Below are 17,450 nucleotides of genomic sequence, written 5' to 3'. Positions count from 1 at the left end.
CGTATCTATGCCAGGAAGCACCCAAGAGCAGACTGAAGCTTTGCACTACATTCCTGTGTCTGCTTTGAGGATTCTGGTAAACAGACTCCACAAGGTTCAAACTGCAAATTCTGCTGCAATCATAAAGAAAAAAAATTCTATAAAGAAACCCCCCACAAAAAACCTCACAACAAGTGCAACAGCAAATTTGCAGCCATGCCTTTGTTAAGTCAGGAATAAAAACAATATACCTAAAGTTGTCAATGCAGCAAACTGAGGGAATTACTGTTGCTAACTTCCAACAGCACATGCACATGAGTTGGGTCAGTTCTGTTTAACTGCCTGCAGATCAGACCATCTTCAGTCCTGACCAAATGAGGTCATGGAGTTTGATGCACGAGGGGGATTCCTGGAACACTGCTGTCTTCACTGAGAAACTCACTGGTTTGAGCCTTATATTCCTCAACACCCTCCCTACTCTCTACTTTTCTTTCCAAATTAAAATCACAGTTCCCAATTTCCAAAGAGTTTGAGAAAGGATCAGACAACACCTACCAAGTATCTGAAATAATTACACTACATTTGAAAAAAATAAAAACAGACACAAAAAAACCCCAACACCAAACTAGTTGTTTGATGCTTTCTGCACATATTATGTGAAAACGAGGGCCTATCTTTTAAACTTTGAAGTCTTTGTAAATAATACAGCTTGATATTTTTATTCGTGGTTTTCATCTATTAAATCTTCATGAGTCACTGTTGACATGACTGCTTTGCAGTAAGTAAATGCTACAGAACTTTTTCAACTGCATAGAAACAGAAAGTTGGGTAAAAGTATTATGCTGCTACACAAGTGACTCAAACTGACTGTTCTGACTCTCAGTACAAGACCTCCAAACGCCGCACTCATTGTTATTGGGTTTTGCTACACAAAATTTATTATTTTCTATATCCTAAGGAGGATATAGAGAAGGTAACAGATACACTACACAGTATAGTCACAGGACTTTCTCTAAAGACAGATAGGAAGTAACAGCTCCATTGCAGAAGCCACTAAGAACACCAGAGACCATTTCCATTAATCCTTCACTGGATCACAAGTGTGGGGGATTATAACACACCTTTCAATAAATTTTGAAACTGCTAAAACTTTTCATACAAATTATCTTCAAAACATCAATTGTGGCAATCCAACATTACCAGTTAAATAAATAATTAAGCTTTTTAATACCAATTCTTCTTTTCTGACTTTGCACAAACCTTGTACTGAAACAGCAACATTACTAAAACCTAAAAGAGATATTTCAGAAAGTAATTATATTTCAATAATCAGTTCATTATGAAAAGTAATGGCTTTACTATGCCTGCTTAAATTCTAGATCTTGGAAGAAATTTGGCATTTTCCCCCCAGATATTATCACTGAATTATCTGAACACAGATAAACCTAGGGAAAAAAATATGAGTTTGGTAATACAGTGTCCTGTGATGAGGAGTAGCTGTGCAGCTCCCAAATCAACACCACACATGCATCTACTGAAACTGTGTAGATGACAATACTCATCACCAAAAAAAAACCCAAAAAAAGGCAAAAAAAAGAGCAAGGAACAGAAAACACCTAGAAACTTCTGTTTCAACCAACTTTACCCTGAGACCTGAATGCAATTTTTTTTCTTTTAATCTGTAAATTCCACTATCACTTGTGAATCTTCTCCAGGAATTAGTGGTTTTTTCAGGAACATCATAATCATTACTAGAACTCTTCAAAGCCCACAGTCAGTAATAGAGAAGGCTATTATTCCCTTCTTTTAGTCAGGACAGGTTCACAGACTGATTTCTTACATATAATTTTTATAGGCAAGCCTCCATATTACACCTTGCAATTGTAGTTTTAAGAGAACACCGTAAGTCTCCATCAAGAAGAAACAATGCATAGGCTGTGTAATTTAAATATTAAAAAAAACCCTTACAAATACCCCAGGTCCCATTTCTTGCCACATCCTAAAGACATCCTTGCCACCTGTTTCCTTGGCCAAAGAACCCGTTTGAAAAAAAAATCTGTGGGCCTCTGTCCCAAGCCTGCCCCCACTTTTGCTAAGTCTATTTGTGACTCACATATTCTTAGCAAAACAAACAAAAACCAACGAAAACCAAAGCAGAACTTAAGCTCGTGTTTCCACAAGCTATGTAAAATCACGGCATGAGACGAATTACCCAAGAAATGTATTTCCTTTTTTTACTCAATTTTAAGTTCCCTTGGAGATTTGTGGCTAAAGACGAGCGAGCTGCGAAAAAACAGAATAATTATTTAGCAAGTGAAGCTGCCGCATCGTTTTTTTGGGGTGGGCCACACGCCGAGGTGACACAGGAACACGAGCAGTGCCCGGGGCACGGCGTTCCTGAGGACACGGACACGGAGCCACGGGCGGACCCCGCGAGGGCGGCGGGGGAGCCGCGGGTGTGACCCGGCGGGCGGGCCCCGGGGCAGCGGGAGGGCCGGGCGGGGCACGGCGCACGCAGGTACCTTGCGCCCAGCGGCAGAAGATGGTGTCGGCCAGCCCGCGGGGCCCGGTCTTCTTGCCCCACACCAGGTGGACGAGCTCCTGGCCCGCCTCGGACATGGCGGGGCGGCGACGGCCGCGGGGCCGGGCGGGCGCGGCGGCTCCGGCGGCTGCGGCGGCCCCTGCGCAGGGCAGGGAGGGGCGGAGCCGCGCGCGCGGGGCGGGGCCGGGGCGGCCCTTCCGCTTCCCCAGCAGCCCCCGCTGCTTCCGCGGGCCTGGGAGCGAGCGGCGGCCGCGAAAGGGGAGGTTGTGATTAAGCATTGCCCCTGACAAAACCGGGGCAAAGGTGGGCTCTTAGGAAAGAGCCTTTCGAGGGGAAGGTTCCCCGGGTGAGACGATTGTGTGTCCGCACTTGGAATTCTTCGTGAGGCGTGCAGCCGAAATTGAGCTGCGGTGTTGTGCCCACCCACCTCACAGAATCGCGGAATCGTTAGGGTTGGAAGGGATCTCTGGACATAGAATCCTAGAGTCATCAAGGCTCGAAAAGACTTTTATTATCATCAAGTCCAACCATAAGCCCAGCACTACCACTGTAACCCTTAAACCACTAAACCACATCACTCAGCGCCACATCCAGACGCCTCTTAAACACTTCCAGGGACGGTGACTCCACCACCTTCCTGGGCAACATATTCCAATGCCTGACGACCCTAACAGTGAAAATTTTTTTCTAATACCTAATCTGAATCTCCCCTGTGATGATCTTCATGTCATGTATTCCAAGGCAGGGTCACCTAGAGCAGGTGACAGGAATGCATCCAGGTGGGTTTTGAGTGCCTCCAGAGAGGGAGGCTCCACAAACTCCTTGGGCAGCCTGTTCCAGTACTCTACTACCCTCAATGTACAGAAGTTGTTCCTCGAGTTGAAGCAGAACCTCTTGTTCAGTTTATGGCCACTGCTCCTCGTCGTATTGCTGGACACCACCAAAAAGAGGCTGTCACCGTCCTCTTCACATGCTCTTGAAGTATTTATATGCATTAATGAGATCCCCTCTCAAAGTCTTCTCTAGGCTAAACAGGTCCAGCTCCCTTAGTCTTGCCTCATAAGAGGTGCTTCAACCCCTTAATCATTTTTGTGGCCCTCCTCTGGACCCTCTCCAATAGTTCCTTGTCTTTCATCATACAATTAGTGCTTTTATGGAGATTGAGCACATACTGAGGCAATCATCCTGAATTAAGTATGAGAGCAGCCAATATCAAGGGTGTTTATAAGTTTTCTGACATGTCATACCACAAATTCATCAGAAGGTGGGGCTGTTGTACTTCTGATTTTTAAACGTTTTCAATTACGTGTACAATTAAGCATTTTTAAAAATAATTTCTAAGAAGTCATCACTTTCCTTCAATATTGATTAACAGAATGGATCCGGACTTGCATAACTAATGCAATTATAAGGACACTTTTTGATTTTTAGCATAAAGAAAGAACTCTGAAACAACGGGAAGGAATTTATTTAGAATTAAAGGCATCATAACAGCAAAATCATGGTCTTTACATGCTATAATAAAGGCCATCATGGTGCTAGTTTTTTGTGCATATCGAATCAATAGTGCAGTAAAATACAAATTTTTTTTTAGTACTTTAAGTTTAATACTGGGTATACCAGACTTGAAATTGTAAATATTCTGTGAGCAAGAAGAAAATAACAAAGTACGTTTATTTTAAAGTGTGGTGTTGTATATACATTTGAAATATTCCAGAGAAGTACATATCAAAATGGTGTGATGGTGCAAGTCTAAGTCAGCTAGCTCAACAAAGTTCAAACTATCCATTGATAGGAAGGCTTTATCAGGTGGAGGAAAGAAGTGCAAGTTTTAGCCCATCTCTTCAAGTTCCTGGGCTTGTTCTAAGGAAGCAAATTTGCATTGTCATGGATACTCAGTGTGCAATCTGAAAAACAATTCAGTAAACAAGTGGAGAATGGAGAGAAGGCACTGTAAAACAAGGATGCTGAACCTACAATTGGATGACACCCACTGCTGTATGGCAGAGGAGTTGTGTGGCACCACCCAGAGGAACCAAAAGTCTGGAAAAGCTCCTCCTCCACTTCCATCTCTGATGCATTGAATCATCAGTTCCAGAAAAACATTGTGTGTGTCCAGAGAAAGGCAACAAAGCTGGTGAAAGGTTTAGAGAGTAAGTCATGTGAAGAGCAGCTAGAGGAGCTGGGGTTGTTTAGCCTGGAGAAAAGGAGACTGAGGGGAGATCTTGTCACTCTCGACAATGACCTGAAAGGAGGTTGTAACTAGGTGGGGTCCGGCCTCTTCTCCCAGGCAAATGGTGACAGAACAAGAAGACATACTCTAAAGCTGCACCAGGGAAGGTTCAGGTTGGACATCAAGAAGAATTTCTTTGCGGAAAGGGTTGTCAAGCGTTGGAACGGACTGCCCAGGGAGGTGGTGAAGTCACCATCCCTAGAGGTGTTCAAGAAATGACTGAACGTGGCACTTAGTGCTACAGTCTAGTTGACACAGTGGTGATCAGTCCAAGTTTGATGATCTTGGAGGCCTTTTCCAACCTAAATGATTCTATGACTCTATGATGATTGTGGAAAGCAAGTTAATTAGAATGAGAGTGCCCTTTGATTTCATGGGTGCAAACAGGTATCCACAATGAAACAGATGTAAGTAAAAGCTCAGTCACAACCTGGAGAGCTGTGAGCAAGAAGAGGTCCTGCAGTTTAATGCACTCTAAATTAAAGTGCAACAGTTTTACTTTCTCATCATAGAGTGGAAGAATGCTTATCAGCTGCAAATCTGTGAATACAGACCTGCAGGTGAGCTAGCAGCTAACACTCCTGTAAAGTCACAATATAAAATTAGATCTATATTTCTACCCTGAATTATAATGATGAATAGCCGCATTTTGGTGCAGTAGCAGTATTTTTGTGTAGCAGTGGCAGGGTTGAATCTAATGCCTTGTGTTGTGTAAAAATGCTTTCACCAGCAACTGATGTATAACTAATATTGCTAATTTGCTCCATATAACTTCATATGAGAAAACACTTCTTCAGAGTTAGTCACAATACTGACAAAAGCAAAGACAGTAATGAGAGATGCAAGATATAAAGTGATTTGACCCATCTTGATTTGGCTGGCATACAGCACACAGAGTTCAGTATAGAAAAATAAAAAGTAATGAATCTAGGAACATGGGAGCAATTTTGGGGATGCGTGCCAATTGGAACAATCTGCCGTGTACTGGTTAGGAAAAGCATTAGGACATTATTTTGGAAATACCACAAAATAGCACTCACTAATACAAATGGCAAAAGGCAAACTGTACAGTCAGCTGTAGCAAGAACCACCAAATCCAAGCAAATAAGGCTGTGGATAACATCAGTTATGCTTTTTGATCTCTCACTGTCCATGTTTTAAGTGTTGGGCATTCATCAATTAGTGATATGTTGCATGTGCGTACCAAAGATTTGGACAGGAAGATTTGTGTGTGAATTTATGTAGGCAGTTGAGTTGCAGTTAGTGAGGAGGAAACTAAAAAGAAGGATTAGGAGAAAGTATAAGCTCACTTGTGTCTAATACCAGGTTGACATCTATGCTGTATTTCAGAAATAAATGCAAGTGGATTGGAGTCAGAACTCTGAACAAAGAGAGTGCAAATCTGCATACAAATACATGAAAATAGTATTTTCTAGAATGATGAAACTGGTCTTTAAATCTTGTTTCTGTGGACTGTGGGATGTACAAACTGTACCATAAAGTCAGGCCTTCATGGAAGATAAACATGAGATTTATCTGCATATTGGGTATTTAACTCCTTAAAATATTTAGAGGTATGCAAATCAAAAAAGATTCAAAATTACTGCTCTACGGCATTGTTTGGTTATATTCTGAGTAGTATGCATAGATTTTTAACTACTTTTTCAAATAGTTTCTATTACATGCATTTTTCCTTTTTTTTTTTTTTAAATGTTAGACTGCCACCATGTGGTTGGTTTGGTGATTTAACGTGCGCTTTTAAAAAAACATGCAAGGTGTTTTTTCTTTTAAACATTATGCACTTTGTGTGTGTGTGTGTGTGTGTGTGTGAAATGATGTTAATTTCCTCTGCAGGCTGGTGTGGTAGGGCTGAGGTTTTAGGAAAACATAGCAGCTGCTGTTGTCTCCCTTCTAATCTCTAATCCAATTTCACTCAGATTAGCTTGATTCTGTTGGTTGCAGTATGCAACATCTTAGAACACTTCTCCAGTAGACAGAAGGAGAAGGTAAAGAACATAAGCATATACTCTGTATGTGTGCAATCCCTTTAGGTTTACTTAATTTATATTTTAAGCGTTAAGTCTCTTCATGAGAAAAGTTTTTGGGTTAATTGAGAATTATGGGTTTACTGCTATGAACTGTTGACAGACAGCAGCACAAGTTATAGACGTTGTATATGTTTGCCAGACAAATCTCAGTAAAGTTCATCTACACTGAAATAGCTTTGCCTTACTTGTCTTTAAAAGTACTGGCCTGAGGGGCAGGAAAAACATTAATAAATGCAAGGCTACTTAGTCTGTACAGTTCCAAAGGGAAAAACAGTGGTGGTGTGTTACTAAATTGTTCTGAGGAGGTAGACATGATTCTTAAAATTAAAGTTTTCTCCAGTTCCCTTTTCTGTTTACTCCTATCTTTTAATTATATCATCCTGTCCCTCTGTCCCCTTACCCCAACAAAACAAAAATCAAACTATCAAGTCTATAGAGAAAAAATGTTATTAAGAATTTGAAACATTGTAGTGGACAAGAAAAGGCTGTTGAACCAAATCATAAAAGTGTTTAGTTGTCTACCTGTTGTTTGGATGTCTATTTACTACTGATGTGAATGTATCTGGACTTTGTTTATAGTGCAACATGACGTGTTATATACCTATTTGCTCTCAGGGTGATCTCTGAGAAGAAATTTTAATATCAAAAGTCATACTCAAAATTCCATTGTGTGTACATTTGTGTCTGGGGAATAAAGAATGTCACCAGCTTACAAAGTGCTGATTACTCCGTCCCTTGCAGCAGAGGTAACTTCTGGACTGTGGCTGACATTGATTTTTCCAGATAGTTCTTGGTTAAGAGATAAAGATGATTGTAGTAGCAGTGATGGCAAAGTGAGATGCTGATCCCTGTTGTTTGCTTAGGTTGGACAGTGAGGCACTATGTAGAAGAGACACGAACATGGTGTCATGCTCGTCTGCTTAATGTCCCCATTCTGAATTGGGATAGCTCTGCAGGGTTTTTTGTCTGGCAAAGGAAAAGACCCTGCAATCCAGAGAATGGGCAGAGTAAGTTTCTTTCTGCCAGCAGGAAGGGAAACTGGGGAACAAAAATTAAATTCTTCAGCTGTCAAGGGACATACTATGGCCCTGACACTTGCATGGTCCCTTTTGTCTCTCCTTAGGCCTCCTTATTTAAGAAGAGGGTAAAAATTATATTTTGACCTGTGTATCAGCACCAGATTTTCTGAGAAGTTAGAGTCCAAGTCTAAGAAACAGAAAGCTCTCGTGTCTCATTTTCTGTTTTGAAATGATGAATTAGTGCTGAATTTGGAAAAGTTCTTAGGTGACTGACTCCTACTGAAATTATAGAAAAGAGAAAATGGGCAATTTCTTGGTAGATATTTGCCCTCAGAATCTGTTGATGAGACTAAACAAGCTAGTGATTGTCCTGTGCATGTGAATGTTTGGGATTGACATCCATGTGGAATGGGAAGGAATTTCTGGAGAATCACAGCTTTCTGTGATAGCCCATATAGCAAGGTGAAAAGGAGTTATTTCTTGTGTATATAAGTTATATATATGTGTCTTAATACTATAGACAATAGATTTGTTTCAGGTAAGCTGTTTAAAACTGCTGGAGCTTAAACTCCATCATTTGCAGAAACACCAATGAACAAATACCCTTGTATTCGTAGTACAAAATACATCAGAAGATAACAATTCTACTCACTGTTGCATTTCATTTAAGATTCATAAGTGTGTGGTAAAAAAAGTATGACAGAAGATGGACTATTCTAGAAACAGTCATTTATTCACTTTTTGCAAGTTACCATGGCATTTTCACATTTTTTAAAGACAAGAGTTGTCTTCTCTCTTCCAAAGTATACTGAGGTTTTCTATTATTTTCAAATAAAATGATCTTACAGAGAGAGGTAAATTTAAATATCTATTATTTTTATATGGTCAGTCAGTGTGTGGCTCACAGCAAACATCTTTGGATTATGGACTGCAAATTTTTTTAAGAAAAATTAAAAAAAAAGGCATTGTAATTAGGAAGAAAAAGCCTGTAATTATTAAGACTATTAGGAGTATGATTAAATTAAGACTGTCAAGTTTTAGTACAGTGATGCTAATACTATATCTCTGGCATTATTAGTAAGAAGTGACTCAGACAAGCTCAGTACAACATGAATGGGCTAATAACTTACTGTGCTGTCATTACCCTCTGGTTAATTGCAGAGTTTACCCAGCAATGACAATACACAGAAGAAAACATAAGAGGTATGTAGAGTAATGAATTTTACTTATGTGAACTACATTTCAAACTAAAAAGTTATTTGATGCAAAAGACTGAATTGTTTGATTTCAATAAAGATGAATTGAAATATATTAATTGCATTGAAATGTTAAAAGAATTAAGTATGCATAATTTAGTCAATATTGAACAGGAAAGTTCCAATCTTCTAAAAGGACTGGTTTCCTGTAGAAAGTGCCATCAAAGTACTTAGACTAGCTTTACTTCTCATCTTGGAGAGATTGAAAAAAAGTTGGTTTTGGTGGGGAAGTTTTGTTTCCAAGCAGGTAATGTGTTGGAAAATGCAGAATGATGAGGTAGTTCAGATTGCTGATAGAAGAAAACAAAGATACTCAGAAAGTGGTCTGTACTAGAGGGGCAGGAACCTCCCTCTCTAAGGAGGATCAAAACAATTTAAGTGTCTTGCTCCCTAAATTCTTTTTCTTACTCTTACAAGTTTTCTATTTCAAACTCCTCTTTTCTAAAAGCCTAACACACTGGTTCTCATCTCCTTTACATCCACAATACTTATGTTTAATGATACTTGCCTTTTTATAATTTTCTGTCCTTAACCATTTTTTGGTCTCCTAAACATTAATCTAAATGTTACTGCTTTTTTTATTCTTGCAACATTCTATTTCTTCCTGTATGACATTTTGTCTCTCAGCCTCTTTTCGCAGAGGTAGCTGAAAATCATATCTACTTTCATACTGATACCTTTTCTGCAAGTCTGTGAGTTCCTTGGGCCTGTGACACATTTGTGTCTGCAATGCAATCTGCAAAAGTATCACATACTTGTGACATTTTAAGAACACATAAGTAAGAATGCAAGGATCAAATTCAAAGGAAGCAACCATGTTGGGAACAATTATTTTTTCAGAGGAGATGCTGGGCAGTACTGAGAAAAGCACCCATCAGATGGGAAACCTCAGGGAAAAGGATGTCATGAGTAACCTCAGAATTAAGTTGAGGTGGGTCTTTTCTTTCATGAGAAGATGAATTCCTACTTCCTCTCTATGGAATGTTGTCATCACACCAAAATAAATAATAGGATTTTATACTTCATTGTATTTATATATAGCTCATTTGTATCAGCTGTATATGAGTGCATCATGCACTCAAGCTCAGCCTTTGGAAGAATGCAACCAGTGGTTGCTTCAGATCATTGAAATTAACTGGTTTACCGTATTTGAATGAAAATTCTTTGCCCAATAGAGGGTGTTGTAGTTCTTAGAATAGCTAGAATACTGCTACTTAGTCTAACTAAATTCAGTGAAAAAAAACCCCTTGGTGCATTCCTGTGGTTAAGAAATTAAGGGTCAGGGAGTTTTGCTGATTTATAGCAGCTGAACATCTGCTTTGGAACACACAAAGGGAAGGATTCAAATTTACAGTTTCCCACAACAACCATGACTTGTGTCTGTTTTACAAACTGTTGGCATTTTTACTGACAGCTTTTATTCTTGAACATGTAAACCGTTTTAGGGTTTGGTTTGAGGTTTGTTTTTTTTTCTCTTCTTGCTTCCCTCCTTCTTCTTTGAAAGATACTAAGTAGCTTTAGGTATTACATATGCTTAGAAAAAATATATGAACTCCTAAAAATCAAGGCTAAAAAGAAAACTCATTCAGCACAACATTGGGACTGCTGCTAACACTGCTGGTACAAAAAAATAATCAGCAGATAAATCTTAAATATTATGGCAATTTTCATCTTAAGGTGGCTGGCTGTAGAAAACAGAGGAGACAGTCAGATATTCGAACATCTTGTCACTTGAGTCACTAGAAATGGTTGAAGTTTAAATGCTTGTTATTAACTTGTATGAAACTGGTAGCATCAGAGCCTGTTCTGCAATTTGACATATGGTACATCCTTGCATAGTGTTATACAGAACTTAGCATTGCTTGCAGTGTGTATGGATGAGTTTCAAAATCCATTTGTCTCTTCTCATATTTCACTAATTTTTTTGTTTTAAAAATCTTCATAAGCAGTTAGCGTGAATATACTTTCAGCAATATCACATATATACAGAGAAGTCCCAGTGAAGCTTTCCTCTCCTCTTTCTGTGATAGCTTCATTCTGGAGCAGTGTAGCTGAAAACAAAACTCAGGAGCTCATCAGGAGATGTGAATGTAAGTTAGTCCTATGATGAATTGCATGACAGCATAGAAACATTTTTGCCTTGGAACCTTTTTCATATGACATTGAAAAGAACTGTGGCTTAGCACGGCAAAATTTTCAACAAGCTTTATGTATTTTAGTGAAGAAATACATTCATTTCAGTCAATAAGTGATGAGGATGTATACCCTAGGAATCTTGCACTTCTGAGCTTCCATTATTGTTGCATTTGCATGAGAAGTTGCCACACTGTCAGAGCAAATTAAAATCCTAACTCCTTTTTTTGAATTTGGGGGAGCATCATGTTTGCAATGAGCAGAACCCTTGGGAACAGAGAAGTTTCCCAACAAAATTTCAGAAGAAAATGCAAGGCCAGCAAGGAACTGATTACGGCTTCCCAGATTTCTGGATTTTTATTTTCTAATTTACACCAGTTGGAAACAGTTGCTGAGCAACTCCTTCCTGTGTACTCTGGCTGCTTCTCATCTGTGATAACTTTCTTTAGGTTACCTATATGTCCTCTGTGCTATGTGGTCTGGGAGGGTCATCTGCCTTCTATTTTGTGTTGAGATGACTGGCTAAGCCCATAAAGTAGAGCAGCGAATGTTGTATACCTTGAATGTAGCAAGGCCTTTTAGCATTGTATCTAGTGTTTTTACACCCAAACTGGTTTACATGGACTGGATAAATAGACAGTAAGATGGGTGGAAAATTATCTGAACCATTGAGCTCCAAGGGTAGTGATCACTGGTACAGAGCTGGTCATGAGTGGCTTGACCCAGAAATTGATGCCAACCATGCTTGTTCTCAGTAACAACTTGGATGACTGGATCAAGTGCATCCCTTGCCAGTTTGGAGATATATGTGTTGGGAAGGATGTTCAGTACACTGAAGTGCAGGGTTGCTGTTTGAGGAACTTTGTCAGGCTCCAGAAATGGGCTGTCAGGAACCACATGAAAATCGCCAAAGGCAAATACAAAGTTCTGCATCTGAGATGGAATATGCCCATGTAACAGGACAGAGCAGCATTGTGTGGCTAGGAAGCAGCTTTGTAGGAAAGGACCCGAAGTCCTTTGTGGGCAGTGAGTTGCACAGTCACCAGTGTGCCTTTCTGGCAAAGAAGGGCAGCTGCATCGTGGGCTGTACTGGGAGGAGGGTAGACAGCATCTGGAGGGAAATGGTGTTTTTTTCCTTCTATCTGGCACTTGTGGCATGACCTCAAAAGTGATGTGTCCAGTTTTGGGCTCCCCAACACAGAAAAGACATAGACATAGTGGAGCGAGTGCATCAGAGGGACATTTTGATGTTATGGGGGCTCTAGCACATGATGTACAAGGAGAGACTGAGAGACATGTTCCGTCCTTCTCCCGGGCAACCAGCAATAGGACAAGAGGGCACAGTCTTAAGCTGTGCCAGGGGAGGTTTAGGTTGGACATTAGGAAGAAGTTCTTTACGGAGACAGTGATTTGGCATTGGAATGGGCTGCCCAGGGAGGTGGTGGAGTCGTCGTCCCTGGAGGTATTTAAGAATAAACTGGATGTGCCACTTCGTGCCATGGTCTAGTAGACAAGCTGGTGATGGGTCAAAGGTTGGACTCGATGATCTCAGAGGTCTTTTCCAACCTAGTTGATTCAGTGATTCTGTGATTCTGTCCTAAGAAGAAAAAGCTAATGCTGTGGGGGAGAATCTTACTGCTCTATGACTACCTCACAGGAGAGTGTTGAGGAGACAGAGGAGCATTCTTCTCAGAGGAGCACAGTGGAAGGACAAGAGGCTGTGACCAGATGTTAGAGCATGGGCAACCCATCTCAGTGCAAGTGGAAAACCTTTGCCCTGAGAGTATGCTGCAACAGGTTGCTGTTATACTTGTGGAATATCTATTCAAGGAGATACTTTGTGCTGGTTTAAAAGTTTAAATGAAATGAACACGACTTGAGAGATTGCAAGTCAGAGTTAAAATTCACTAAAAAATATTACAATAAATAAAATGATACAGAGAAAACTGGTTTTAACCCGTAAATATAGATGTATAAACCCAGCACTCTGGGACAAGAACAGAATAATGTTTGTTAGCCCCTGTGCTGAGAACCATGTGGCCCCCCTGAGTGCAAAGTGAAAGGAAAGGGAACTTGTTGGTTCAGATGATGGTGGCAGTTCTGTTGAGGTAATAATTGCAGTCTTGTCGAGAGTGGCAGTCACAGTCCCATGGAAGTTCTGGTCCTCCTCTGGATCTGACGAGTGGTACCAGAAGTCCCAAAACCTGAAGATGATATTATGCTCAGGTTCAGGTGGGAATGTCCAGTACCTCCCCCAGGGCAGAGAATTTCACAGCGATTGGTTGTGGGATATTTTTGGAACCTTTGATGGTCCAGGTTGTTGCAGCTGCCTATTATGACAGTCCATTACGGCCCATTAGCAGAGATGAGCCCTCAGGCTGGGCATGAAGGTGCAAATGCCTCCCCAGAGGGAAGTTATCACAGCTGAGTCATTGGTGTGAAGACAAAGAAACATTCCTCTGCCTCGCAGGTTTCTTTAACGCCCAGCTTACAGCCTGAGGTGTCAGGTGTGCCCTGGTCACCTGCTGAAAACGATCCATTATTAACAGTCCATCAGAAATTACACAGAGGGCGTAGAATACACAGTTTTGGTTATGCCCACATAGTGATAAACTTGTCCTGGCCCCTGTAACTAGGACATACTTGACACTTGACTAGCCACTGTCTTCAGCGTATGGATCTAAATAGCCTACACTGAGTAGGACGTTGGTGTGTTTTCCGATGGTTCCTTCCAAATGACCTGATTCTGTCTAAGGGATTCATTACATGGTAGTCATTGAATGCATATGAACTGATGCCACTAAGAGACGTCCATCTCTCTTCATTCCTATTCTTGAAGTGGAAAGTACAGGTCAATGGAGGTTTGTTTTTCAGGGGACAATATAAAAATGAAACAACTAAAATGAAAAAAGAAGAAATGAATTGTGAATTTTCGTTGGTATAGTATGTTACTTGAGTCTTAGAAGTGAATGAACAGTATTATATGTATTTCATCTTCTCTATGTCTTTTTGATATTTAATTTCATAACTTCTTTTCTTCTCATAAGAAATTTCTAGTAATTGGATTCACTTTCATGTTGGAGATAATCACGTCATGTAACTTTACACACACCACTAGTGATCCATCTGAAGCTTAGACTTTTTGCTTCTACCTGTCTGTTGGGTTTTTTCTGTAGCTTCTGATTCCCAGGCTAATTGTAATTATGATGACAAAGATGATGATGTGTATTCCTACTGCTGGGAGAAGTTTACTAGTATTTTTTGAAGTCTCATCTTCAGTGGAGAGGTGAAGTAATTTCATTGAAGCTAAGTTCTCTAGAGTCAGCAACTACACACCGAGATATATACAGTTGTATATCTGAAGTGCTTTGATTAACAGCTCAACAGTTTCCTACTTGAACTGAAGCCTCCTGGTGCTTTCCCACCCCATTACTACCTAGAAAATTTAAAGGCTTTGAGATTTCCCCCATTGGCAGTCCAGTATTTGAAAGCTTAAAAGAGAAAGGTTTGTATGCAGGTAGTAATTAGTTATGGGATCATCTTTGTTCTCTCAGGCCAATGGTCCAGAGAGGAAAAGCACCAAGACAAAACCAGTGTGCAACGTATACTCAAGTCTAAAGTCTGATTTCAGATAGGCTGACTGTTGCATGTTAGTAATGGATCTGTTTCTAGCCTTTCTTGGTTTTCTCTCTTGTAATGGTTTCCTCCCTGCCAAAGTTATTTATTTATTTATAGTATCCAATAATTTTATTCAGAAATAAATGGTAAATGGTAGTTACAGAGACATTATAGTCTCAGTCTGGGGTTAAATACACAGACAGTTCTGGGTGAAGTTGTATAAATCATAAGCGTGTACTCCATCAGCTTCCATTTTTATACACATAAGATGAGGCATTAGGAACAGTTTTTACCTTGTAAAATGAAGAAAGGGAAACAATAAGAATTTATTGCACCCCATAAACAAAAGAAAAGAAAGGGAATAGAATTTAAGAAATAATGTGCTAACTCAAAACAATCCAGAGATTAATATTAAATATATACACTATATATCCAAAGTAATTCAGTGTAATAAATAACATGGAAAGAATATTGTAAATCATAAGACCTAGTTTAGTTTCCTCATATTGTTGTTTTATGTAAGATCAACCAGGCCTTATAGGAAAACACGGAATGTAATTTTGCAGTGCACTCTTTTGAACTGTGTTTATGTAAGTAAAGACTGAAATAATAATGTGTCAAATGTTTCCCATATTACCAAATGTTATAGCAACCTTGCTGTTTACATATAGATTCTGCTATAGCTGGGTCTTTTGCTGTCTTAATAGTCATGGTCTGCAGTATTTTGTTTCCCTTCTTGACTCTGTGTTTTGATATGTCAAAATTATTATTTTAGATTACTAAACAGAGTTAGGATTCAGTGGAAAAATTTGTTATTGACTTGTTGGAAACTAAGTGAGGTCTGTAAGCATTGTCTCCTGCAGTATGATTTTGGAGTATTTTCAATAGACATCTTACTTACATTTTTACCAGCAAGTTTTTAATAAACATGAAAATATATTATCCTCTTACATATAACTGTAATGAAATACAGTAATGTCAATTTTCTGATCAGAACCTTAAGGCCAAAAAGGCCCAAATTTGGATGGATTTTTAACAAATGGTTTTTAAGGGCTGTCATTTTTCTGCACTTACCTATGACTTGTCAACAAAACTGTGTTATAGAGCATAATTCAAGAACCAAAGCAAAACAGCTTTCACAGGGGAAGCTATTTAAAATTATATATTCACTTTTTTTAATAATCACACAAATACTGGTATTAGTTCCCTAGATAGAAGATGGTCTCTTTCCTTTTTCTGAATAAATTGTATAAAAATCTTGCTTGGGATGGTGTTGGAAATATTTTGATGTTGGGTGCCAAGTACATCATAAAAGTCATGTTCAATATCTGCCCAAATTTCTGTTAGTTTGAAACTTAGCACAAATGCTGGTGCCAGACCTCCAACTTTGTGTTAGCTTAAGAGTCCGGCAGAGTTTTGCCAGATGGTCTTCCAGCCGCTCACCTGGAACACTGAAGGCAATAGAAAGTCTGCTTGGTCTTTTGAGATATAAATCCTGTTCTCCATATCTCAGTATGGATTCCCAGTACTGAATGCTGTCTTCATCTATGGAGGTTTTGGATAAAAATCCTTCTTCAGAATCATGAACAGTTGAAAAAATGGGAGAGAGAGATCAGTTTTATTTTGCACCTAAAGGTGACTGAAAAGCTTCGCCAAAATAATCCCCCACATGATATGTTCAGCTCCAACTAGAGCACTCAAAAGCTTCTCTAAGCCATATTGCTATGGTAGGCCCAAAGGAAAAACTTGAAGATCGGTCACCCAAGACCCTGAAGTGGTAAATAATTGCCAATATCGGGTTTCAAGATGAAAAAAGCAATAAGCTACTCAGTACTAGTTTCCTTAAATATTTATGTCTTCTTAAGCTAACTTCCTTAGATATTTGATTCATATATGTTTCTAATGCAGAAATGGATAAAGAGTGTAGGAGTCCACTGAAAAATACAATCCTCATCACACTTCATTTTTCTAAGTTCCTTACTAACTGTGAGAGAAACTGTTATGAAACTGTGAAAGGGAAAAAAACTATTAAAATGTGAGTTCTTCCCGTGGGAAAAGCTCCAGCTTGGGTCCCTTCCATGAGGTGCAGTCTTTCAGGAATAGGCTGCACTAGTGTGGGTCCCACATGGGGTCACAGGTCCTGCCAGCAAACCTGCTCTAGCATGAGCTCCTGCCTCCACTGGGCCGCAAGTCCTGCCAGCTGCCTGCTCCAGCGTGGGCTTCTCATGGGGTCACAGACTCCTTCAGTCATCCACCTGCTCTGACATGGGGTCCACCACCGGCAGCAGGTGGATCTCTGCTCCAGCACCTGGAGCACCTCCTCCTGCTACTCACTGCCCTTGGCATCTGAGTTGTTTTTTATCACATATTCTCACTCGTCTCTCCTGGCAACTGTTGTTTTGCAGCACTTTTTTCCCCCTTCTTAAATCTGTTATCCCAGAGGCACTACTGCCATTACCAATAGACTTGGCCCTGGCCATTTTACTGGCGTTGGATTTGTCAGACATGGGGGAAACTTCTGGCAGATTCTCACAGTAGCCACTCCTGTAGCCCCCCCATTACCAAAACCTTGTCACACAAACCCAATACATAGAGTTATGTCAATGTATTCTGTAAATGTTT

The 17,450-nt window shown here is 39.9% G+C and overlaps 1 protein-coding gene across 2 annotated transcripts in view; it reads right to left on the bottom strand.

The window, feature by feature from the left end:
* MINDY3 (MINDY lysine 48 deubiquitinase 3) overlaps positions 1-2,668 on the bottom strand; it is a 52,977-nt gene extending 50,309 nt beyond the window's left edge. The window contains exon 1 of one of the 2 annotated variants that reach the window (XM_027695625.1): positions 2,502-2,668. In XM_027695625.1, coding sequence (XP_027551426.1) covers positions 2,502-2,598 — 97 coding nt within the window. In that variant the 5' untranslated portion in view covers positions 2,599-2,668. The remainder of the gene's footprint in view (positions 1-2,501) is intronic. The other variant, XM_027695624.1, reaches the window with a different exon arrangement.
* Between the last annotated feature and the right edge of the window lie 14,782 nt (positions 2,669-17,450).

This window comes from Neopelma chrysocephalum, unplaced genomic scaffold, assembly GCF_003984885.1.
Source record: "Neopelma chrysocephalum unplaced genomic scaffold, ASM398488v2 Primary Assembly neopelma1_102, whole genome shotgun sequence".
In the NCBI taxonomy this organism is placed as follows: Eukaryota; Metazoa; Chordata; class Aves; order Passeriformes; family Pipridae; genus Neopelma; species Neopelma chrysocephalum.
This window is presented reverse-complemented; position numbering and strand designations above follow the sequence as displayed.